Genomic DNA, 27,282 nt, shown 5'->3' with positions numbered 1-27,282 from the left:
TTTGCTTTTTGCACTTCTCTCTTTTCAGAGTCAACAAACAACAATTGCAGTTTCTACCAAATACACTGACACTTCTGCTCCTTTTGCATTCTTGTAGAAACATGGTTCAATAGCAAGAATTATTTTCACTTGAGCCTTGGCATCTTCTGTTTCAACAACGTCTGAGACACATTTTGCCAGTCCTTTGAGAATAAGCATGTTCTCAATTGCAAATGCCCAGTCTCCATAATAGCTGTACCCTTTCAGCTTTGACACATTCATAAAATAATTTGTCGCCTTCTGTTTTGAGTAAAACCACAGTATTTCCTGGACTTCAAATAATGACATGTTATTCCTGACCTTTTAACCATTTTAACTGAAAGTTATCTGGATAACTGTCAAGAGTTCTGTTGCATGTAGGTTCTGCTTATTATCTACTTCCACGGAGAACACTGGTACGCAAATTGCTGAACACTTCATCAGACCACATCATGTTAAAAGAAACTTAGATATTCTACTGCACTCAGTGCTACAGGATGTTCATCAAACAGACATAATACACATGGCTCACTTGGTGTGAGCAAAGCAAAGACACTTACATGTAAAAGAAAGACATACTAATGATCACAGCTCACACGGAACACACATATTTAATTTGAATGCTTCGATTAAGCTCAACAGATATAAGCACTTTTAAATTTATAGCAATTTATGGTTAGGTTATTTTTATTAAGCAACTTTATTTTATTGCAGGAGGAATGGAACAGAAACTGAATAGATATTGTATTACAAATACTTTACTTGTGATGAACAACAACCAATGCATGCAATGCATATGGATGACATTGATGACAATGAATGTGTAAATGAATGATACAACTCAGTTGAAACTTGTAATGCATAAGTAATAAAATAATTTGCCACTTGAACAGCATTTGACTGAAACACTGAACTTTAAAATGCTAAAATGCGACCAGACATTTCATATAAAATCACAAAAGTGTATTTTGGCTGAAACATAATTCATGAATGTAAGGTATCTGTTCTTTCATGTAGATGAAAATTTTATTACTTTATTACGAAAGATCTGTTCATCAATATTTGGGATGCTCAAGTTTAGATTACAACTCAATTTGAAGTTGAACCGGCATCTGCCACTATTTCTAAGAAGTCAAACAGAGTTTAGTAAATAGCACTACTTACATTTGGCTAAAAACAATGAGACAAACAAAATACATCTATGATGTTAAATTTCAGAATGAAAGTGCTTTCCATGACTTAATTATATAGTCCTTGACTAGTCACATATCATCCACATCTTTCCTTACTTTTCCAGCAGCAAATGTGTATGTCTAGTTTCTTCCAATAAGTGGTAACTCTTTCCAGATACTGGCATGGAAAATCTTGGCTGAAGTATAGCCTAAATAATGGGATGAAGAAACAGAAAATCATGGTGCCATATATACAAATATGAGTGGTCAACAGTACTGGTTTTTAACTTCAAGAGTAGAATTACTTGTGGTCTACAAACTATGTGGGCAATGTTTAATTAAGATCATTCTTAGCTAGAAGTCTCTTTGGTACTTTTGGCTGCAAACAATGGGACAAACAAAATATGTCTATGATGTTAAATTTCAGAATGAAAGCGTCCTGCATGGCTTAATTATATAGTCCTTGACTGGTCACATATCATCCACATCTTTCCTTAGTTATCCAACAGCAAATATGAATGTCTAGTTTCTTTCAATAAGTGGTTACTCTTTCCAGATACTGGTATGGAAAATCTTGGCTGAAGTATAGCCTAAATAATGGGATGAAGAAATATGAAATCATGGTGTCATAACACATATATGAGTGGTCAACAGTACTGGTATTTAACTTCAGGAGTAGAATTAATTGTGGCCTACAAACTATATGGGGAATGTTTAATTAAGACCATTCTTAATTATAAGTATCTTTGTTTACTTCATTATATTGTAAATTTTATTTGTGAAATAAATTATGAAAATCAGTAATTTTCTCATTACTGGAAATTTAGTATAATAGTGAGCAAGCATCTGATTAACCATTCTGTCTTGTTTCTTCTTTTATCTATCAGACTTGCAGATACATTCAATAGAAAATTAGTGTAGGATCAGTGTCCAGTGGGAAACTCAGCCAGGCAAGTACTAAAAATGTTAAAAAAGTTAAAGATACTTACAAAAGAAAAGTGAAAAATAATGTTAGTATATTGCATCAAAATATTAGGGGACTGAAGAATAAAACTGATGAGATATAGAAACTGAGAATGTAATAGATGTACTATGCCTGTCTGAGCATCACATTGTCACTGATATGCAAAAGGTTAGCATCAATGGGTACAAATTAGCTGCACATGTAAGTAGAGATAATATGATGAGAGGAGGAGTTGCCATATATGTCAAAAGGTTCCACAGTGTAAAAAATTTAGAAACTAAAAATTTTTGTGTAGAGCAACATATGGAAGCATGTGCCACTGAACTAAAACTAAATGATGGCACTTTCATAATTGTAACAGTGTATATGTCCCCCTCAGGGAATTTCCAGCAATTTCTAGAAAACTTGGATGCTTTGTTGTGCTATCTGTCAGACAGGGGGAAGCAAATTATCATTTGTGGGGATTTCAATGTTGATTCCCTGAAAGAGTGTAATAGGAAGAATGACCTTGCAGTATTACTCAGTTCTTCCAATTTGAGCTCCATCATTGATTTTCCTACTCGGATAACAAAGAACAGCAGTACATTGATAGATAACTTTTTTATAGACCAAGATAAGTTTAAGGACATAAATGCTTATCCTGTTGAGAATGGTCTTTCAGATCATGGTGCACAGTTAGTTACAGTACATGACATAGCTCCATGCAGTATGTCAAATCAGAATTTCAAAGCAGTACGTTCAATTAACAATACAAATATTGCAAACTTTAGGGAAAGCCTACAGCAGCTAGACTGGGATGAAGTGTATAAGGAACCCGATGCAAACTTGAAATATAACTTATTTCAAGATACATTTTTAAGTGTATTTTAAAATTGTTTTCCCAATAAAATAGTTAAACATAATTCGAAGAAAACATATGAAAATCCTTGTCTAACTAAAGGAATAAGAATATCTCGCAACCGTAAAAGAGAACTGTAACAGCAAGAGGGAGTACTGACCCCAAAATTGTTCAATATTATAAAAACTATTGTGCGGTACTAAGAAAAGTAATAACATCCAAATACCAAGAACTAAGTGATGTAATTGTAAATGATGTTTTTCACAAAGTTATTAAGTTGTTCTCAGCAAACGGACTCTCTTTAAATTTTGATAAAATACAGTATATACAGTTCTGCAAAGTAAATGGCACAACTCCAGAAATAAATATAGACTTTGAACAGAAGTCTGTAGCTAAGGCAGAATTTTCAAAATTTTTAGGTGTGGCCATTGATGAGAGGTTAAACTGGAAGCAACACATTGATGGTCTGCTGAGATGTCTGAGTTCAGCTACGTATGCTATTAGGGTTAGTGCAAATTTTGGTGATAAGAATCTCAGTAAATTAGCTTACTATGCCTACTTTCATTCACTGCTTTTGTATGGCATCATATTCTGGGGTAATTCATCACTGAGTAGAAAAGTATTTATTGCTCAAAAATGTGTAATCAGAATAATTGCTGGAGCCCACCCACGGTCATCCTCCAGACATCTATTTAAGGATATAGGGATCCTCACAGTAACCTCACAGTATATGTATTCACTTATGAAATTTGTTGTTAATAATCCAACCCAGTTCAAAAGTAATAGCAGTGTGCATAGCTGTAACACCAGGAGAAAGGATGATCTTCACTATGCAGGGTTAAATCTGACTTTGGCACAGAAAGGGGTAAATTATGCTGCCACAAAAGTCTTTGGTCACCCACCAAACAGCATACAAAGCCTGACAGATAGCCAATATATAAATTAAAAGAATTTCTAGATGACAACTGCTTCTACTCATTGGCTGAATTTTTAGATATAAATTAAGGGAGGGGAAAAAACAACTTAAACATTAGTGTCATGCAATATTTTGTGTAATTTAATATCTTGTACAGACATCTTTTATTAACCTGACACATTCCACATGATTACGAAGTGTCGTATTAATGATCTATGGAACAAGTATTAATCTAATCTAATCTAGTGTGTGTAATTTTTACGTTTTAATATCTATGACTATAATCATTTCAGTTTTGAAGTTTTAATATCTATTAATTTAATCATTTCAGCTCTTTGATGTTGTGAAAAAGCAAAGACCAGAAGCTATTGAAAAACTGAAACCAGTCAAAGGTGATGTAACAGAGCTTGGGCTTGGGCTCAGTGATGAAGATCGTGATTTGCTAGTACGGGAAGTCAGTGTTGTTTTTCACGCTGCAGCAAGTGTACGTTTTGATGATAGTCTTGCCTATGCAATAATATTAAATGTAAGGGGCACACGTGAGACTATTAATCTTGCCATGGAGATGAAGAATCTGAAGGTCAGTTGAAAGACATGTAAAAACACTGTACTAATGTAACAAATTCAATTCAGAAACTACTGTGACAGGTTTTAAATATAACAAACATTGAAACACAGATTATTCCAGTTAGTGAAAAAAATGTTAGAACAAGAACCAGGAGAATATTAATTAAGTAATCATCAAATATTTGATAACAAATGAACCAGAAAATAAAAATTGAAAATCATTTACGTAAATAAATAAAAAACCAAATCATGTATAATACTAGATATGAAGTCATTAATCATACAAGTTTTCACTTGTGACTATCTGAAACTTTCAGCTATGATTAATTATTAGAATTGAAAGGTTAGATTTATGGGATGACACCACATAAAACAGAACCATAGCACAATCCTACCAGTTGCTGAGATAGGAGCATTTTATTAAGGTGACATAGTGTGAGTGGGTCATAACTGGTTACATCTCCTCCCTGATTTGTTTTGCCTCTTCTGGCTTGATGTTTAGACTGGATTTTTGCATATCCATTTCTTTCTTTTATGATTTGTAACTTTCATCTCTCCTCCAATCTGTTAAAGTAAGGTTGTATTACTAAATGTCAGTACCATAAGCTGAGGTTACTTTGGCTGTTAGCATGTACTTTTGGCCCATTACCATGGAGTAAACAAGGCAGTATGATCTAGAAGGTTGTGAGTTCCATGTAGCAATATTGTTTTGGCAGCACTGTACTTGATGTTCATAGTAAATATTTTAACAGCTGTTACACCCCAGTAAATTCTGCTGGGAGGATTTACATCAGTTAAACTAAAAATATGGCGAGTACAATTTTGTATTCTATCAGTATTAAGTACATCTACATCTATGTGGATACTCTGCAAATCACAATGAAGTGCCTTGCAGAGGGTTCATCAAACCACCTTCACAATTCTCTATTATTCCAATCTCATATAGTGTGCAAAAAGAATGAACACTTATATCTTTCTGTACAAGTTCTGATTTCCCTTATTTTATCATGGTGATCATTCCTCCCTATGTATATATTTCCACATTCGGAGGAGAAAGAGAAAGTTGGTGATTGGAATTTCATGAGAAGATTTCGTCACAAAACACCTTTCTTTTAATGATTTCCAGCCCAAATCCTGTATTGTTTCTGTGACACGCTCTCCCATATTTTGAAAATAATACAAAATGTACTGCCTTTCTTTGAACTTTTTCAATGTACTCCATCAGTCCTATCTGGTAAGGGTCCCACACCATGCAGCAGTATTCTGAAAGAGGACGGACAAGCATAGTGTAGGCAGTCTCCTTAGTAGTTCTGTTACATTTTATAAGTGTCCTGGCAATAAAACGCAGCCTTTGGTTAACCTTCCCCACAACATTTTCTATCTGTTCTTTCCAATTTAAGTTGTTAATAATTGTAATACCTAGGTATTTACTTCAATTTACGGATTTTAGATTACACTGATTTATCATGTAACCAAAGCTTAACAAGTTCCTTTTTGCTTTCATGTGGATGACCTCACACTTTTCATTATTTAGGGTCAACTGCCACTTTTCACACCATTCAGATATTTTTTCTAAATCGTTTTGCAGTTTGTTTTGATCTTATGATGTATTTATTAGTTGATAATTGACAGCATCATCTGCAAACAACTGAAGATGGCTACTCAGATTGCCTCCCAAATCGTTTATATAGATAAGGAACAGCAAAAGGCCTATAACACTACCTTGGGCAATGCCTGAAATCAATTCTGTTTTACTCAATGACTTTCCATCAGTTACAATGAACTGTGACCTCTCTGACAGGAAATCAGAAATCCAGTCACATAACTGAGATGATATTCCATAAACACTCAAGTGAAACTAAATAATTTGCCCCTGATTAGGAACTTTTAATATGTCACAAAATCGGTTTACTTTCTGACGCAATATGAAAACACGAGATCTGTGGCTATTAGATGTTAAATTTACCTGCAAAAACTCAAGAAATTAAACTATTAAAGCACACAGATGATACAACAAAATTTGCTCCTAGTTAGGAACTCGTAAATGACACAAAAGCGTTTACTTCCATGTTGCTGTGTCTGTCTCGGTCAGCTACTGCTGCCTGACTGGTACCAAGATGAGAAATTGTCATTTGTGTGAAATTCAATTTAGGTAATGTATTTAATGCTTCTGTAAAATGGTGCATACTTTTTCAAAATATGAGGTTACATTAACCCATGCCAAAGATATCCCAAAATGAAGACAAGGGGGTGCAAGAATCTGATGGTATTCATGTGTCCCAGAAGTGGGACTGATATGAGTGATGAGGGTGCTAATGCAAACTCTATGAGAAAGACAAAGTATTACTGCAAATGGCCAAAACAAAAGATAAACAACATTTTTCTTGGGATATTTGATAAGAATTATCAGTCTAACATGACTAATAAAATGCAACTATTTTTAAGCAACAGAGCTTCATTAATTTTCATAAGAAGGCTCATATCCATACCATTCAGTGTCTTTACATATGACATAGTTTCTTTGCAGATAGTTACCATAGTGTAACATATAACTTGAAAATTAATTAGTCAATTGATGAAAGATACAACACTTGCATATTTGCACGTAAACATTTTTGACAATACTAGAAAAATGTATTTGGAACCCTCTCTCTGACACTGTCATTTGGTTTCTTGCCACATATAAAAACACAGGCAAAAATTGCACCAAAATAACCACAGTTTATGGTAACTTATTTTGTGTGCATTGATCAGTTATGCATATTATTATTATATTATTGTTATTGATAGTGGCTGAAGTTGTGTAAATTTATTGATGAACATAACTGTTATAAAGCAGATGGTATTAATTTTGCACTCTCATATTTATCTGAATTTAAAAATTTGTGAACACTCAAAATGTATACCTATGAGCCATCTCCGGTTGTAATATATATAGTTTGATAAGTACCTGTTTGTGTTCTATCCTAAAGTAGGAAATATACTCAAAATCTTGAAAACTCAATATTTACTCTGTATTTTTTCTGCTATGTGTCTGGAATCTCTGTTGTTATCGTCTTCCTGATTAGTAAGAAGATAAGACCTCTTTCCCACATTTTATCTTTAAATAGTCACTTAATATTATAACAAATTCTAAAATCATTGACAATGTTCAAAACATGTTACTACTTATTTAATTTACATATTTGGAATTTTCATATGTGATGTATTTAAGTATTTCTAGGTCTTTGTTCACGTCTCGACAGCTTATTGCAATCTGCATGAAACAGTTGTTGAAGAGAAGCTGTATCCAGCTCCTGCTGACTGGCGAGATATGATAAGCATAGCTGAGAATACAGAAGATCTCACATTAAGGATACTCACCCCAAAGTGAGAAGACAACTTATATCTACCATTGGTCAAATTCTGAATTAACCTATAGCTAAGTCTAAAACTGATTTTCTTTTTCACTTCTAGGATTCTGGGAACATATCCAAATACTTACACATTCTCCAAAGGCCTGGCTGAGCATTTAGTAAATGATCACAGTGACAAACTTCCTTCAGTCATAATTCGACCAACTATCTGTAAGTTCTGAAATGTTAGTACCTGGAAAATTGTGGTAGTTCAGTCATTATGAACTGTTAGTGTTATGGTGATGCTGTTAATGTATATAACTGGAAACCACAAGCAGTTTTCTGCACAGAATACCTAAATTATAATCAACAACATGAATTAGGATAAATTATTAGTCACCATATAGAGGAAATATTGATCAATGGACAGGCACATTTAAAGTATCATAAATGCTGGATAAGGTTCTTCATCAGATATGCAAGTTAGACTATTTTAATCCATAACAGAGATGAGATACAGCAAAACATTTTGGATAAAAGTTGTAGGTGGTAAAGAGGTTCAAGCATTGCTACTAAAGACCATCACCTTTAATGTGATTTTAAAGGTGATTTGGAAGTTATAGTGATTTTTAAAATGGGAACCATAATATTTAATTTAAGATTTTGACAGAGCAACAAATTTTGTGTACAAAGTGATACATTGTTCAAGGTAATGGCAAGATTCAATGAAGGGTAAAAAAGGAAATATTTTTTAGTTCTAGTAGAGATTAACTTGGAAAGGAGGAGGGATACAGCGAAATACAATGTTAGATACAAATTGGAAGTGGGATGAGCGATCATGTACTATTACCAATAGCCCTGATCCTAAAGGTAAGTATCAAAGGTCATTCAAAGGTTGAGTTCAGTTTCATGGTGATGTCTGGTCTGAATTTTAAGTTTCAGTTAACGTGTTTTGTATCTAACATTGTATTTCGGTGCATAGCTCCTCTATTATGAGTAAATCACTACAAGGACTGAAAATATATTTGTTTATTTGACCTTCATTGAACCTTGGCATGTTCGTAGACAATGCATCACTCTATACATAAAATTTGGTTCTCTTTTCCAAATATTAAATCAAATATTAGTATTCCCCTTTTTAAAAAATCACTTTAATCTCCAAATTACCTTCAAAATCACATTCAACATCATGGTCATTAATAGCAATGGGTGTCCCTTTTGCTACACACACACACACACACACACACACACACACACACATACACAGCATATGGCCCCTGCTGTCTCTGGCTGATGAGACCTTGCTGCTACTAGGACCTCAGCAAGAGATGAAAGTGGCTGTGTGTGTGTGTGTGTGTGTGTGTGTGTGTGTGTGTGTGTGTGTGTGTGTGTGTGTGTGTGTGTTTCTGCATCTGATGAAGGACATTGTCCAAAAGCTTATCCAAAAGTCTACTTCTAAATCTGCTTGTCTGCTGTTCAATGCCTCCACTGTGTGGTGAGTAATAATCTGTCATAATTTATGTTGCTATTCCATCCTAGATTTTCCACTGTATAAATTCAAATCAGTTACACAAAAACTACCCATTTTATCAGATATTATTTCTGATAAGGAGTCACACACTGTTGACTCTCAGATTTCTTCTATATATTTTTATTATTACTCTAAGAGTGCTCAACAAAAATGGAAATATTGGTTTCTGGTGGCCAGCACAGCCACACTGTGATAGCTGCTGTCTGACCAGATCTGTAAGTGTGACACAGAATTTAAGGATTTGTTGAGTATTACATATACCAGCCAATGAGTTGTCTTGATAGTAATTTATTTTGTATGTAGCCATTTTCTTTACTACCACTGATTCTACAATTATATTATAGTAGCTCATATCCAACTAGATGAATTTTTCCACTGATAGCAGACATCTTGCATGATATAGATACAATATTATGAAGCTTCTCAAGATACCATGTCAGCTGTGCTATAAATACGACCAAGATATGAAAATGCAAGTTGACAGATATTAAGTACAAAATGTTTGGTTAACAGAAAGACAGTGATCAAAGACTTCAATAAGACCATATCAAATACAATTGCAGCTCATATCACAAAGCCCTTAGAATTATTAGCAATATGTTGAAGCTTTCAGGGGCAGAAAAGAAATTTACAGGAACTTGTTGGTAATGAAAGGACTGAAATGAGTGACCACTAAATGAAAGCTATACAAGCCTGTAGGCTCTGAAGAAGAACTTAAATTTAGAAACTGAGATATACTTCAGTTTATGTGGCTATTCATTGATCAATACACATACTATTCAATGAATGGTTGTCTTCACTCATACATTATTTGTGTTCCACCCAGGAGTTTCTATTAGCACATGTAGCTGGTGTTAGCACAAATAGTGTTAAGCTGTATAATGACAGTTTATTGTCAATGAAGCACACGGATCAAGTTTTTCAGGGTTGCTTCTCTGCTGTTAAAATATACTGTTCCATATCTCTGAAGATTCTACTTTTTGATGGGATTTATGGAAAATGATGACTGAATGATATTGATAAACAAGTGAATTGTAATTTAGCTAGCCCACGGGTATTAATGGATTCTCTATGATCCTTTGGGCAGACAATTTTTTCAAATGATTGAGGGAGTATAAAAATGGAGAAGGGGCAGCAAAGGACATACACAGAACCATCACCCTGTATCACCCAGAAATGTTTTTAGCATACGTTCCCACATGGTAATCTGTGGGCAATGAAATTATCTTTTCCAATATAGATTCCAAGAATAATTGATTTGATGTCTTGTATAATGGGTGTGAGTGTCACAGTATGTCTGCTGGTGTTTCAGGTCAATAACTGTAGGAAATTTAAAACAGCAAAAATATAAAGATCACTCATGGATTAGACCTACTACAGGTATAGAAAGGGTTTTCTTGCATGGGGAGTCACTTTGTATTGTCACCTCAAACCGGGCTTGGTTACTGGTAGTTGCACAATATCTTAAGAACAAAAACTGGATGTGATTAAGAAGTTATCTGAGTTCAAGATCACAGGCAAGAAAGTTCTTCACCATATGCTCAACTTTTTTCCTATTTAGCTCATGAGGGCTACACCATGATATTGACTTGGGCAACTACTGTTCTTTGCTGGTTTCAAGAGATATAATAGTACGGCCCCCTTCCATGAATATGAGAATTCTCTTGTATACTATTCAACAGGGCAAGAACCATTTTTTTTTTTTACATTCCATGTGTGGTACCACAGTATGGTATAATGCACCTCGCCATGAGCAGATAACTTGCAACAATCCACAGCCTATGTTGAATGTGATATTGCGAGTAACTGGCAGGTCACATATGGCTAACAAATTCGACTGAAGAGGAAGTACACCTTGATTGTTTATAACATGACCAAGATACTGCAACTCAGGTTTAAAAAATCATTCTTGTGCAGTCTACACTTTAGTTCTGTATCAGCTAACACAGGAAAGAAAGTACACAAATTTGCAATGTGTTCTTCAGGTGTATGACTGCTATATACAATATCGTCCAAATAGTTTGAACAGTTTGGTATTTTGGCAGTCAGCTGTTCCAAATACCATTGGAAAATGGTGAGTGCAGTAGCACTACCAAAAGGCAAATGCAAATATTCCAACAAGCCCAAATGAGTGCTCACAACACACACAGTTTGAGATTCTTCATCTAGTGGTATTTGAAGATATGTGTCATGCAAATTAGTTTTTCAAAAGTAGCAAACAGTGCCTAATCTGTCCATGAGATCCTCTGGGCATGGCAAATAGATAAGTATCAATCACAATTTGTTGATTGACTGTAGACTTAAAGTCAACACAGAGGTGAATGTGACCTGAAGGTTTAGCGAGCAAAACCAGTGGACTTGTCCACTGACTAGCTTGTGTGGGCGCAATACCTGCTATCTTGCAATTCTTTAAGTTCAACAGCAGCTTTATCCCATAATGCAACAGGAACAGTTCTGCCCCAGCAAAATTTTGGCTGAGCATTGTCTTTCATAGTAATACATGCAACAAAATTGTTAGCACTGCCTAAATCTTCAGAAAATAGTTCATGGAATGCTTTCAGCAAGCTAGTTACACTGTCCTTGGCATTGAATGCAGTCACTGACAACACATTGTCCTGAATTTGATAGCCAAACAATTAAGGCCAAATACGTTCTCACAATCACATGATTGTAGTTCAGTGAATGTCACAGGCAAAGCACATTTTCCAAGAATGAGAATGTCTTGTCCAGTGTAAGCCCTGCAGCAGCATTTTAATACACTGCATTGATTACATGGGCCTTTTGACTAGATTTTTGTGATTGGGGAGAAGTCTTATCTTTGTTCCATTGCAAACATACAGTTTGTATGTGACCTTTCTCGCCACAAGTGTAACACTGTGCTTGTCTGGATGGGCAGTATAGGCATTTGTGCAGTGGATAACACCGAGGGCACGACTTTATTCTATTTATGTAGGTAGCTGGCCAGTTAGAGAACTATGTATGAAGCTTGGCGCATGCGTGCTGTTGCTGCCTATTGGGCCGGTTGTGAGCAAGGAATGACTCAACCAAACAAATTGGTGGCTGCTCAAATTTATCAGGCACTATGGCACATGAATCATACTGACCTAGAACTTGCACTATGTACTGAAATGTTGGATCTCACTGTTTCAAAATCTGTTCTTTAAGGTTGATATCAATTACATTGTACTCGATCGCATCACGCAACATAACTTCTGAATATAAAGCACCACAAGTACATCTGAATTGGAATTTCTTAGTCATACCCTGCAAATCCATTACCACTCAGGATAAGTTTGTTCTGATGTTTCCTTGGAACGAAAGAATGGGTACCTAGCTGCCAACACATTCACTTGTTGGTCATGATAGGCAGACAGCATATAACCTAATCGTAGGAAAGTTCTCTCGGAGTGGTGTTTGGGAACAATTTTTGAATGAGGCAAAAGACGGTATTTCCTACCAATGACAAATGTAGTTTCACAGTACGTGATACTTTGTGAGCAATGATGTGAGCTTCATACTGTTGCAACCACTTGAGCCATTCCTCTTCTTTTTCTTTAAAATGGCGAAAAGGTGTTATGGCACTCGGAGCTACAATATATGCACGTGGCACTGTGTTAGTTGTCTGTTTCATCAGTAACTGTTGTACTGTTCAAAAGGGTTGCAGTCTGCTGGCCTGAAACTGAAACAATCGTCTGAGCTGATTTCCATCTATCGCTTGCAGCTGAGGTGCCTGAGCAGGGGTTGGGAGAGATGGGTTGCTAGTATTGGAATAGGCAAATGGAATAAACAGACAATGCAAGCAATAAAAACAAACACACAAGCAAAGAAAATTTCTGCAACGGCCACCTGAAAACAATTAATAGGAAAAACACTATAAGAGACACTGTTCAAACATGTAAACAAACTCCTGCAAAGAAAAGACAAGGCAGAATTAAGACGCCAGCAAAACACAAAATCCCATGACAAATCTGTGGCAGCTATTGCCTCTGGGTGAAAAACATGAACAGCTTTTAATGTTGGTATTTGTTCATCTTGTCACCAATCTTGTTGTGTCTATGAATCCGGCCTACTCAGTTCACTAGACAAACAAACAAACAACTTGTATTAACAAGTTTTATTACAACAAGAAAACTACAATACTTAACTTCGCTAGATGTGTCACAAGCAGAGGGATACATGCAAAGTAATCAGGCTTCTCCAGCATAGACAAATACAAGTCTGTGCTACATAGAGCTAGCTGACAAAGTTGCTAACGATGATGCTGCTATGGAAAAGCCTAACATTGAACATGCTAGCCAAGTGGGCTGCCACCAGTTGGGCACAGCGCTTATGACCTCCTCACCTGCTGTCATGTTGTCATCCTGGAAGGGAGGTTGGTCAGCGTGCAATTGGCAGACCCCTTCTCACAGCCTTTTCTGCTTTGTTGTTCCCAACTGGCATGCTGGTGCTTGACTTTGTGCCATAACACATACATTTGGAAAATAACTCTTCTAACCATTAATCAGAGTCATGGTCCTTGTAGAATTTCACAAAGGTGTAATATAAAGTGACAGAAGCATGAAAGCAGTAGTGCATGACATAATTTGTAGTATTGTCAACAGAATTAGTAACACTGTCCAGTAAATACTGTTTGAGGAATATTGACATACTGATGGTGAGTATGAATACTGGCAGCAGACTTATTGTACATAGATCTTACTCGAGTGATTACCAACCTCTCTTACTCATGTGATTACCAGCCATTAACTACATGATTTGACTTAGAGGGCTTGCATATGTGCTGGCTGGTCACAGACTTTCAGTCAAATTAGCCTGATTATGTTATCCAATCGCTTTCCTGTCACAGACTCTAATGTGACCTGACTGGAGGTGTTACTCAGTTACTTGCTAGTAGCAGAGTGGTGATTTTGGTGGAAGGCTGGCTATCTAAAGACATGCAAAAGGATATGATGTTATTTCTGAAATTGCAGCTAGGTTAGATTTTCTATTCTGCAATGACTCTGAGATTTTACTACTATTTGGTTTATGAAAAATGTTTGAGGTTAGTAATTCACAAAAATATCTGAAACATTATTATTCATGTGTCATCTAAATCCCATACTAATGACTATGGCATCAATCTTGAAATAAATTGTTTGTGAACCTAAATTATTCAAAATCTTAGCTACTGACTCAATTTAATAATGAGAGAGAAAATACAGTAATAACATTATGTCATTGAAGCTCAGAATCTTGGAGACATCAAGACAAAAGAGGCAACTGAAATTTTGAGGATCCGAATGTTTACCGTCAATTATTTCATAAATTAATTAATTTCAGATACTTTAAAATATGTTCTCAGAAAGTTGGGACTGTCTGCATTGAAATGAATGGTAACTACAGGGTGTGTCATGAGAGTAATGTGTCATCTCTTTTTGTGACATGACTATAACTTGCAGAGCAGTCAGACTGATGGGTACTCTTAGCTTTGCAGTGGTAGGTCACTCAATTTCCTCCATGCTCTTCAAGTGTTAGGATGGCTTTTTGCATGAACCTCTATTAGTGGCTGCATTGAACTTGAGCAATGCTAGGTTGTTTTTTTTTTTTTTTTTTTTTAATTTAAAAAGCTCAGCAAGATGCTGCTGAAAACTTTTGGAATGCATCAAGCTGCTGCTGAAAACTTTTTGGAATGTATGGGGATGATTGCCTTTCTATATTACAGTTGAACAAGTGGCACAAGATGTTTAGAGAAGGTCAGGTGGAGGTCACCAACAAGGCACACAAGGACAACAGTCAAGATTACAAATGAATGACCATGTGATTTGTGTGCACCAGTTACGGAATTCAGCCCTTCAAATGTATGTTGGCTTGATATCAGGATTATTGGACTGTTTTTTCATGAGATTGCGTTGGAAGACTTGACCATGCAGAAGCTTTATGCAAAACCTGTGACCAGAGTTTTGATCGACACCAAAGGGAAATATGAACTTGCACAATGTGTTCAATGGGGAGGAGTCACGGGTCTTTCAGAGGCAGAGTGTAGAATGGCACACAATGTTGCTACCTCACCAGAAGGAGGCTCGCTTAAGCAAAGGTCATCAGTGCTCAGTTTTAGAAGGAAGTGCTCCAAAGACTGAATTATATGGTTGCCTGCATCCAAAAGCTCTTCTGCTCTTTGTGCAAACTGCACCATGACAATGTGCCAGCTCACACCTTCTTTGTTGTCACAGACTCCGTGACATGGATGGATGTGACAGTGGTGCTGCAAACTGCATTCCAGCCCCAACATGGCACCAGTGGACTTTGTTTTGTTGCCTCAGCTGAAAAGGGACCTCAAAGGAAAGTGTCTTGAGTTTGACAATGCAGAACTTACTTCAGTGGCTTCCCTGAAGATCATCCTGATTGAGGAGTTCCAGAATGTTTATGATGCATGATGCAGAGGGGTCATACTACAAAGAATTTTAAGTTTTTGGGTCTATGCGATTAGTAAATTAAAAAAAGCATTGTATTACTTTCTGGACAAACCCTGTATACCTCCTTTGCTACTGTTTAGCTCAAAATGTTTATTTTACTAGGTGACATCACTGTAACTTCACTTATCCATGATTTTTAATTGCTCTGGGTTCTAGTAAAACCATTTGCATCATTGTTATTAGAAACACAAATGTAAAAAATTGAGTGATAAATTTAAATTTGATAAATAACAGCTTGACACCTTCCTGAACATGTCACATATTATGTGTACACCTACACTATATATAGAATTCCGACACCGTTTCTCACAAGCAACTTCTAATCAAGCTGCAGGCCTATGGGGTATCGTCTCAGTTGTGCGACTGGATTCGTGATTTCCTGTTGGGAAGGTCGCAGTTCGTAGTAATAGATGGCATATCATCGATTAAAACTGAAGTGATATCAGGTGTTCCCCAGGGAAGTGTCCTGGGACCTCTGCTGTTCCTGATCTATATAAATGACCTGGGTGACAATCTCTTAGGTTGTTCGCAGATAATGCTGTAATTTACCGTCTAGTAAGGTTATCCGAAGACCAGTATCAGTTGCAAAGCGATTTAGAAAAGATTGCTGTATGGTGTGGCAGGTGGCAGTTGACGCTAAATAACGAAAAGTGTGAGGTGATCCACATGAGTTCCAAAAGAAATCTGTTGGAATTTGATTACTCAATAAATAGTACAATTCTCAAGGGTGTCTACAGTGAGTTTGTGGTGGGCTGTGTGTCATGATACGAATAGCCCTTTTTTGCATAATAAAAATGTCATTTAGTCCTGACCTGGTTTTTCCCCAAAAACTTATACCATACCTTGCAACTGATTGGAAATAACTAAAGTACACTGCTCTAATACATTCCTTGCTACATGCCTTGGATATTATTCTTAAGGCAAAATATGCTGAGCTAAGTTTCTGAGTAAGATATACACTGTGTTCATTCCAGTTTAAATCTTGGTCAATTCGCATTCCCAGAAACTTTGTGGTGCACACTTTTTCTATTTGTTTGCTACCCAGCATAAGGCACATATTTTCCCCTTGCACTTGCTTCCATACTGTATAAAGTTTGTTTTCTTTGTATTTAATGTGAGCTTCTTTGAATAAAACCATGACTGTATGCACGAGAGCATTTTTTCTGCTGTAGTACACAACGATTCTTTTATATCACTAATTATGATACTCATGTCATCTGCTAATAGTAGAATATTGGCTGAGCTTTCTGGAGCCTGTATGTCATTGATATAAATTAGAAGTAACAACGGGCTCAGAATGCTGCCCTGTGGAACACCTATTTCAATTTGTTTTGGTTCAGATATGAGTTTAAAATTGTGAAGATTGTTGAATGACCTCAGCTCAACAACTTGTGATCTGTTTTGCAGATAAGATTCAAACCATTTTTTAACAGTACCCCTGATGCCTATTGCTTCAAGTCTCCCTAGAAATATTACATGGTTCACAGTATCGAAGGCTTTGGATAAATCTAGATTAATTCCAACAACCTGTTTATTTGACTCCAAATTACTTACTATTTCTGTTGTGTAGTCCAATATGGCTGTTTCTGTACTGTGCCCCGCTCAAAAACGATGTTGTTGTTGTTGTGATCTTCAGTCCTGGGACTGGTTTGATGCAACTCTCCATGCTTCTATATCCTGTGCAAGCTTCTTCATCTCCCAGTACCTACTGCACCCTACATCCTTCTAATTCTGCTTAGTGTATTCATCTCTTGGTCTTACTCTACGAATTTTACACTCCACGCTGCCCTCCAGTACTAAATTGGTGATCCCTTGATGCCTCAGAACATGTCCTACCAACTGATCCCTTCTTCTACTCAAGTTGTGCCACAAACTTCTCTTCTCCCCAATTCTATTCAATACCTTCTCATTAGTTATGTGATCTACCCATCTAATCTTCAGCATTCTTCTGTAGCACCACATTTCAAAAGCTTCTATACTCTTCTTGTCTAGAATATTTATCGTCCATGTTTCACTTCCATACATGGCTACACTCCATACAAATACTTCCAGAAACAACTTTCTGACACTTAAATCTATACTTGACGTTAACAAAGTTCTCTTCTGCAGAAACGCTTTCCTTGCTATTGTCAGTCTACATTTTATATCCTCTCTACTTCGACGATCATCTGTTATTTTGCTCCCCAAATAGCAAAACTCCATCACTACTTTAAGTGCCTCATTTCCTAATCTAATTCCCTCAGCATCACCCGATTAAATTTGACTACATTCCATTATCCTTGTTTTGCTTTTGTTGATGTTCATCTTATACCCTCCTTTCAAGACAATGTCCATTCCATTCAACTGCTCTTCCAAATCCTTTGATATCTCTGACAGAATTACAATGTCAATTGGTGGACCTCAAAGTTTTTATTACTTCTCCATGGATTTTAATGCCTACTCCAAACTTTTCTTTTGTTTCCTTTACTGCTTGCTTAATATACAGATTGAATAACATCACTGCTTCCCTTTCATGTCCCTCGACTCTTATAACTGCCATCTGGTTTCTGTATAAATTGTAAATAGCCTTTTGCTCCCTATATTTTACCCCTGCCACCTTCAGAATTTGAAACAGAATATTCCAGTCAACATTGTCAAAAGCTTTCTCTAAGTCTAAAAATTCTAGAACATAGGTTTGTGTTTCCTTAATCTTTATTCTAAGATAAGTCGTAGGGTCAGTATTGCCTCACGTGTTCCAAAATTTCTATGGAATCCAAATTGATCCTCCCTGAGGTTGGCTTATACCAGTTTAAAGAATTTGTGTTAGTAATTTGCAGCTGTGACTTATTAAACTGATAGTTCGGTAATTTTCACATCTGCTTTCTTTGGGATTGGAATTATTATATTCTTCTTGAAGTCTGAGAGAATTTTGCCTGTCTCATACATCTTGCCTACCAGATGGTAGAGTTATGTCAGGGCTTGCTCTCCCATGGCTGTCAGTAGTTCTAATGGAATGTTGTCTACTCCCGGTGACTTGTTTCGACTTAGGTCTTTCAGTGCTCTGTCAAACTCTTCACGCAGTGTCATATCTCCCAGTTCATCTTCATCTACTTCCTCTTCCATTTCCATAATATTGTCCTCAAGAACATCACCTCTGTATAGACCCTCTATACACTCCTTCCACCTTTCTGCTTTCCCTTCTTTGCTTAGAACTGGGTTTCCATCTGAGCTCTTGGTATTCATGCAAGTGGTTCTCTTTTCTCCAAAGGTCTCTTTAATTTTCCTGTAGGCAGTATCAATCTTACCCCTAGTGAGATATGCCTCTACATCTTTACATTTGACCTCTAGCCATCCCTGCTTAGCCATTTTGCACTTCCTGTTGATCTCATTTTTGAGACATTTGCATTCCTTTTTGCGTGCTTCATTTACTGCATTTTTGTATTTTCTCCTTTCATCAATTAAATTCAGTATCTCTTCTGTTACCCAACGATTTCTGCTAGCCCTTGTCTTTTTACCTACTTGATCCTCTGCTGCCTTCACTATTTCATCCCTCAAAACTACCCATGCTTCTTCTACTGTATTTCTTTCCCCCATTCCTATCAATTGTTCCCTTATGCTCCCCCTGAAACTCTGTACAACCTCTGGTTCTTTCAGTTTATCCAGGTCCTATCTGCTTAAATTCCCACCTTTTTGCAGTTTCTTGAGTTTTAATCTACAGTTCATAACCAATAGATTATGGTCAGAGTGCACATCTGCCTGTGGAAATGTCTGAAAATTTAAAACCTGGTTCCTAAATCTCTGTCTTACCATTATATAATCTATCTGAAACCTTCTAGTATCTCAAGGGTTCTTCCATGTATACAACCTTCTTTCATGATTCTTAAACCAAGTGTTAGCTATGATTAAGTTATGCTCTGTGCAAAATTCTACCAGGCAGCTTCCTCTCTCATTTCTTAGCCCTAATCCATATTCTCCTACTACGTTTCCTTCTCTTCTTTTCCTACTGTTGAATTCCAGTCACCCATGACTATTAAATTTTTGTCTCTCTTCACTACCTGAATAATTTCTTTTATCTCATCATACATTTCATCAATTCCTTCATCATCTACAGAGCTAGTTGGCATATAAACTTGTACTACTGTATTAGGTGTGGGCTCCGTGTCTGTCTCGGCCACAATAATGCGTTCACTATGCTGTTTGCAGTAGCTTACCCACACTCCTATTTTCCTATTCATTATTAAACCTACTCCTGCATTACCCCTATTTGATTTTGTATTTACAACCCTGTGTTCACCTGACCAAAAGTCTTGTTCCTCCTGCCACCGTACTTCACTAATTTCCACTTTATCTAACTTTAACCTATCCATTTCCCTTTTTAAATTTCTAACCTACCTGCCCAATAACGGGATCTGACATTCCATGCTCCAATCCATAGAACACCAGTTTTCTTTCTTCTTATAACGATGTCCTCTTGAGTAGTCCCCGCGCAGAGATCCGAATGGGGGACTATTTTACCTCTGGAATATTTTACCCAAGAGGACACCATCATCATTTAATCATACAGTAAAGTTGCATGCCCTCAAGAAAAATTATGGCTGTGGTTTCCTCTTGCTTTCACCCGTTCACAGTACCACAACAGCAAGGCCATTTTAGTTAGCATTAGAAAGCCAGATCAGTCTATCATCCAGACTGTTGCCCCTGTAATTATTGAAAAGGCTGCTGCCCTTCTTCAGGAACCAAACATTTGTCTGGCCTCTCAACAGATACCCCTCCGTTGTGGTTGTACCTACAGTATGGCTATCTGTATCGTTGAGGCACGCAAGCCTCCCCACCAACGGCAAAGTCCATGGTTCATGGGGGGCAGTCCAAAACCATGTTGGCTGTTACTGATTAGTTTATGTTTTTCTAGATATTTTGTGGCCCTGATTTTCATTAATTCCTCAAGTATTTTGGAGAAGGCTGGGAGGAGAGATATAGGTCGGTAATTTTCTATTTTATGTCTGTCACCATATTTTTATAGAGGTATCACTGTAGAGATTTTAAGTTTATCCAGAAATATCCCTTCACTAAGGGAAAAGTTTGCTATGTGCACTATAGGTTTTACAACACTTGGAGCAATTTTCTTAATATTGAAACAGGTACATCATCCAACCCAGAGGACATTTTGGTTTCAAGCAATTAATGACTTTTAGAACTTCATGCTCATCTGTTGGGATTGTCATCATGCTGGTATTTACTATTGGAGTCGCCACTGTTGTTTCTTGCTTCAATTGACTACTTTAAGGAAGGGGAATATTTACAAAATAATTGTTTACATAGTTTGCCATGCCATCTTTTCCTATGGGGATATTTTCATTATTTTTAAGATTGATTTCTTGGTCTTTAGTTTGACCCCTAGTTTCCTGTTTTACCATTTTCCACATCATTCCGGACTTGTTACTAGCCTGCCTTATTAATCTATCATTACTTAATAATTTTGCTTTTGCTATTAATTTTCGGTAAGTCTTTTTGTATGTTCTCACATACTCAACAAACTGCTGATCGTGACATGTTTTTAACTTTAAACTTAGTAACTTCATGGTTTCACTTGACTTTTTAATTTTTAATTCCGGGTGTAATCCAGGTTGCTTTAGATCCAGATGATCTATAACTCAAAAGCTTTTTTGGGAAACACATTTCAAAGTATGTCATAAAAGTGGAAGAAAACATATTGTAAGCATCATTTGTGTTTGTTTGTGCCAAGACCTCTGACCAAACTGCGTTTTTAAAATTATTTTTGAACTGATTACAATTTTTAGTAGAGAAAAATTGTTCGTATTCCTTTTTACTTTCCTCCTCCTTGGGAGTTGCAGTGAGATTAAAGGTTAGTGCATCATGATATGATAATCCTATATTCACATTTGTAACTGCAATGTCATGTGTGACCATATTTGAGAAGATGTTATCTATTAGTCTTTCACTGGAACCTGTTGTTCTAGTGGGAGATGTGTCACTGCAATTAAACAATATTATCATTTACATCAATACAGTTTCACTTTTTTCAGTATGTGTTGTTGCACTTATTTCTTTACTTGAAAACCTGCTGAACTGTAGCAGTGCATTAACAAAAGAATCCACTACAAAGACAGGCTCTCTAGTTGTCAATGCTTCACATCTACTTCACAATATTCCATTACTTCTTCAATCCATATACCTCATTTCTTATCAGTTCATTAATATGTTATCACTTCATTTACAACATTACTTTATTAGATCATAAATTAAACATAAAAATCTCTGCTTTATTATTCACAAAAAATAACTCTACACAATGGCACTCAACACCAAAAAACCACATTACTGGCGAAATATTACTTTACATTACTTAACAGACAAAACTCTTTAAATAAACACTTCCTCATATCTGAAATGAAATTTCATGACACACTGTCTTCTTAATTAACTTAATTGTAGGTAACATTATTTACACTTACTGCAATATTCTTTAGCTTGGCTGGAAAGGGCTATCATATGGAATACGCTTATTGTAAAGAAGAACTTTCATACAAGTAATGAAACTCATGACTTTATATGACTTTCAAATCTTGGCATAAATAATATTGAATTAATTATATTTTACATCAAGCCAATGATTTTTTTGGATTTCATATGCTTACACAACTAGTACCAACACACACTTTTTAAAGATCTTCTTCCACCACTGCTATTAAATTGGCCATTAAATTTCATACTTATAGTTTCTCAATCTCTTCTGACAATTAATATTTTCTTATGTTCTGGCTTACCACTTATTTTAAACTGCATTTTCAGCTGCAATAAATTCAATTATTAGTAAAACAACAATTTCTCTCTTACAGAGACCCAAGATAGGACACAAGACATTTGCTTTTAAACATTAATGGACATGGTACAGTTACTATTCTCTTCTGTCAGTATGTGTTAACATACAAAACTTGTACTCTAAAGGCAAACAAAAACTTTATTTATTGGCACACCTTTTTTTTATTTTCATCTGTGGATAGTAGGACTAGCAACTGTTCCTTCTTATAAACCAATGGTAGGATAGTCAGGGAATGGAGTGATTGTAGAGAGGAAGAATAGAATGACACAACTCAGGGAAGCACTGTGCACCAAATAGTGTGCTCATTAAAGAGCAATGACCCCACTACCAACTAAAGCATTCACTATGAAACAGTCCTCTTGTTCTACTATCTCTTTTGCAACTTGGGTGTAATTTCACCGGTACCAAAAATACATCAGCCAGACTGATACAAACAATAAAATAAACTGTCTGAAGATCTGATTCTCAGTAAATACAAAATCACTGCCTGTTACATTTATTTTAACAATTATTTTTCACACACTTAAATTAAACATTATGTTTTGCGAACTGTTTGCTTTATTATCAACTTTAAAAATTCTTTCTGTTACCAATGCACTTTTTAATTGACCATCATTATAACTCTAATAATTTGTCCATGGCAGCTACTGGCAATTTACTGGCAACAAACCTCTTTGCTCTGGCCACCTTTGCTTTTACTGCACTCACCTATCTCATTCCAGTATTCCTTACATTAACTTGCACTAACTGTTTTTCATGTTTTTTTTATTGATTTCATTGTTAACAACAAAAGTTTCAGTTTCCTTTAGCCAGATCATTACTGTCAGTAATATTATTATTATCATTGCATAAATTTTTCAGAAATACAGTTAAATTCTTGTTTATTCCCATATTTCTTCCATAATTAATAAATTTCATACTCTCTTTCCTCTACCACGCAGGATAAACTCTTTTACATGAACCTGCCAATTTTTTCACATTTCCTCATTAAATTGTCCATCCCCAACATCTGTCCAAGCTATACAAAGAAAAATATTAATCAACAATTCACTGACAGCTTCGTTCTGAATACTTTCAGCAACCAAATTACAGGCCTCATTTGACTTTGTATTTAAGGCATTCAATTTTTATTATATCCATTAACTTAATTAAAAGTGTATCTTCTTCTCCATCAAGACCATTATTTACATTATAAGTATTACCATTAACCATATATTCACTCTTGGTTTCAACACTATCCAATACTTTGTACAAAAAGACAGATTGATACTTATCGTAAAGAAGACATGTCAAGTTGCAGACAGGCACAATTATGAAGGTAATTTTAAAAGTTCTTGAAACAGAATAGAAAAAAATTACTTCCATTACTGAAACTTTTTTTATTTTTCAATGTAGTCTCCTTGTAGATTAATGCACTTGGTCCAACAATGCTCAAGTGCCTTGATCCCATCTCGAAAATGAACTTCCTCCAGGCCTGCAAAATAGTTATCAACTCTGGCTACCAATTCTTTGTTTGAAGTTAATCTTCATCTACAAAGAAAAATTTTTAGTTTGGGGAAGAGATGGAAGTCTGACCAAGCCACATCATGTTAATAAGGCAGGTGTGGCAACAATTCATGTAATTTTGCCATGGCAATGGCACATGTGTGTGGGTGCACATTGTCTTGATGGAAGATGACTTTCTTCCTTGCTAAACCTGTCCTTTTTTCATGTATCTTTTGTTGCAATTTGTCCAGGAGGTTAGCATAGTATTATGCAGTAATTGTTTGCCCAGTGGGGAGATAATCTACAAACAGAATCCCCTTCGCATCCCAGAAATCTTACGCCAGGACCTTCCTGCTGAATGAATTATTGTAGCCTTCTTTGGTGATGGAGAATCTGCATGTTTCCACTGCTTTGACTGTTGTTTTGTCTCTGTGGTACAGTAGTGCACCCAAGTATCATCTGTGGTCACAAACCAGTGCAAGAAATCTTGTTTGTTTCTCCTAAAATGGGCCAAACATTGTTGTGATATGCCCATTCTCATGCATTTTAGATCCAGAGTCAAGAGTTGCGGCACCTATATTGCAGATAATTTTTTCATTTCTAATTCTTCAATTAAATGTGATATACCCTTTCAGGTGACATCTGGCAACCATGAGCAATTTCACGCACTTTCAATCGGCGATCCTCCATGACCATTTTGTGCACTTTTGCAATGATTTATGGAGTAGTGACACATATTAGCTCACCATTGTGCAGATCATCATCTAAACTTTCTTGATCAAATTTAAATTCATTTGTACACTTGGCAACAGTTGAATATGAAGGAGCAGAGTCCCCCAGCGTATTCTGGAAATCAGCATGAATGTCCACTGTTTTCATACCTTTCTTCACAAAGTACTTAATTACTGCTCGAATTTCGAATTTTTTTCCATCTTTGCAAATCACTACACTGGAACAACAACAGAGCCACGTCGCAGATACAGCTATCTTCCAAGAGCATTGACATGGCAAGTGTTTACAGGCAACAGTCCAATGAATATCAAGTGAGCAACTCGTTGCACTAGCGCTGACCTCTCTTGGTGATTCTGAAAACCACAATCATAAAAGATTCTTGCATAAAGCTTTAGCCACACCCTTCATCAGTAAAACACACACACACACACACACACACACACACACACACACACACACACACACACACACACACACACACACACACACACACACAAGCTAGTATACCTAATGTAAATATGACTGCCAACAGCAACATCTTAGGCCAGAATGCAACATCACGTGGGATGCAAACAGTAATTTGGAGGGGGCAGAGAAGGGGAGGGGATAGTAGTATATAGGTGGAAAAGAGACAAATGGTGTCTGGTGGAATGTGCAGGGACCTGACTGCCAACAGGCACAGCATCAGGAGGTTGTGAAGTGAGACAGGGAGGTGGGGGAAAAAAGGACCCAAAAAGGCAACGAGTGGGGAGAGACACACAGATGCATTGGCTGTACAGATTGTTCATAAATTCGTCAATTGAATAGTATCATCTGTGTCTTCACCTCACATGTCAGAGAAAAATGAGATTTGTCTGTCCATAGGCTGTTCAACTTCAATCCTTGCGAGAAAGTGGAGAGTGAAGTCAACACGTCGTTGTTTGTCCTGTGGTATGAGCTGCTGTACAACATGGACCTTGTACAGATATTATTTGAGAATGGATTGAAGCAAGTTTGGTACAGTGGACAATGGGATGTTCAACTGCTGTGATGCAGCACATGTACTGCCTGACCATCAGTGCAGTGCAGTGTTGTCTGCCATAGCAGCGATTTCATCAACCACCTGTGGTGTAACCAGTAGCCAGCCTCTTCCTGGAGTGACACCCAGTTCATCTGAACTTCTTCATCATGTTCTGCACAGCAAGTGGGGAAAGAGGGCCCTCCCATAACCCTTTTAGCTGACAATATCCTCGAAGCTCAGCTGCAGCATTACTGGTGTTTTGATAATAGAGCTTCACCCATAATGCCCTGCTTCTTTTGTCCAAGTATCAAAAGTGCACTGCGACTGGTCAGGTGTGTGAGACCATGAATCATGATGACTGAGCATGGCACATGGTGGCCATAGTTGGAACTGGACGGTGGTGCTGTGACATATGGATATCATGCACCCCATACTCTGGACATTAATGTTACCACATTTGGTACTAGTACAGTATGGTAATTAGTTTCCATGTTATAATGAGTTAAACAGGGAAAGTTTAATTATAACCACCCAGTATTTTAAGCTAGTCTTGAATACTTTACTTTCCAAGAATTTTGGATAAAGCAATCAGAAGTGAGACTGGGTGGTAGTTGGTAGCATCAGACCTATGACCTTTTATATGCAATGGTTTAACAAAAGCACATTTTGGTCTGTCTGGAAAGATGCACTGTTTCAAACAGCTACTATGTATGTGGCTGAGAATCCTTCTCACCCATTGGGAAAAAGCTTTTAGTACTCTGTTGGAAATGCCATCAATTCTATGGGACCTTTTATTTTTCAGTGAATTTATTAGTTTCCTAATTTCAGTAGGAGAGGTGTGTTGAATTTCAGTTGTATCAAGTTGCTTAGGTATTGCCTCTTCCATACACAGCATTGCATTTTCTAATGATTAACTGGATCCTGCTTTCCCTAGAACACTCAAAAAATGATTATTAAAAATATTTTCTACTTCTGACTTTTTGGTATCAAGCTTTTCATTGAGTTTGTTATAAACACAATCTTCCTGTGCTCTCAGTTGCCCTGTTTCCTTTTGAACAATATTCGAAATTGTTTTAATTTTATTATCAGAGATGCCAATCTCAGACTAATTGCACATACTCCTGGGCTTTTTAATAACTTTTCTTAACACAGAGCAGTAATTTTCACAATGGTTAACTGTTTCTGGATCATTAGTCCTTGTAACTGTAAGATACATTTCCCTTTTTAGATTTCAAGATATTCTTAACCCTTTACTAAGCCATGGATTTTTAGAGAGTGCCTTATAATTATGTTTCACTGTTTGAAATATACTCATAAAGGTACAATGAAACAGGTGAAATTTTAATTTAGCATCTAGTTCCCTGTACACCTCCACACAGTCTAATTGTTGCAAGCTCTTCCTAAAATTTGCAATTGTTAACTAAGTGTACTATTTTGGAGGACTGTTTTGCA

General features: G+C 36.4%; 1 protein-coding gene across 1 annotated transcript in view; it reads left to right on the top strand.

Annotated features, from left to right (window-relative positions):
• The window catches only part of LOC126284662 (putative fatty acyl-CoA reductase CG5065), a 154,329-nt gene that overhangs the window by 60,772 nt on the left and 66,275 nt on the right, over nucleotides 1-27,282 (top strand). The window contains exons 2-4 of the mRNA XM_049983765.1: nucleotides 4,240-4,488; nucleotides 7,699-7,844; nucleotides 7,932-8,041. Of these exons, the coding sequence (XP_049839722.1) occupies nucleotides 4,240-4,488; nucleotides 7,699-7,844; nucleotides 7,932-8,041 (505 nt within the window). The remainder of the gene's footprint in view (nucleotides 1-4,239; nucleotides 4,489-7,698; nucleotides 7,845-7,931; nucleotides 8,042-27,282) is intronic.

Source organism: Schistocerca gregaria, chromosome 8 (genome assembly GCF_023897955.1).
Source record: "Schistocerca gregaria isolate iqSchGreg1 chromosome 8, iqSchGreg1.2, whole genome shotgun sequence".
NCBI classification, from domain to species: Eukaryota; Metazoa; Arthropoda; class Insecta; order Orthoptera; family Acrididae; genus Schistocerca; species Schistocerca gregaria.
Note: the sequence above shows the minus strand (reverse complement) of the source record. Positions and strands in the feature narration are given on the sequence as shown.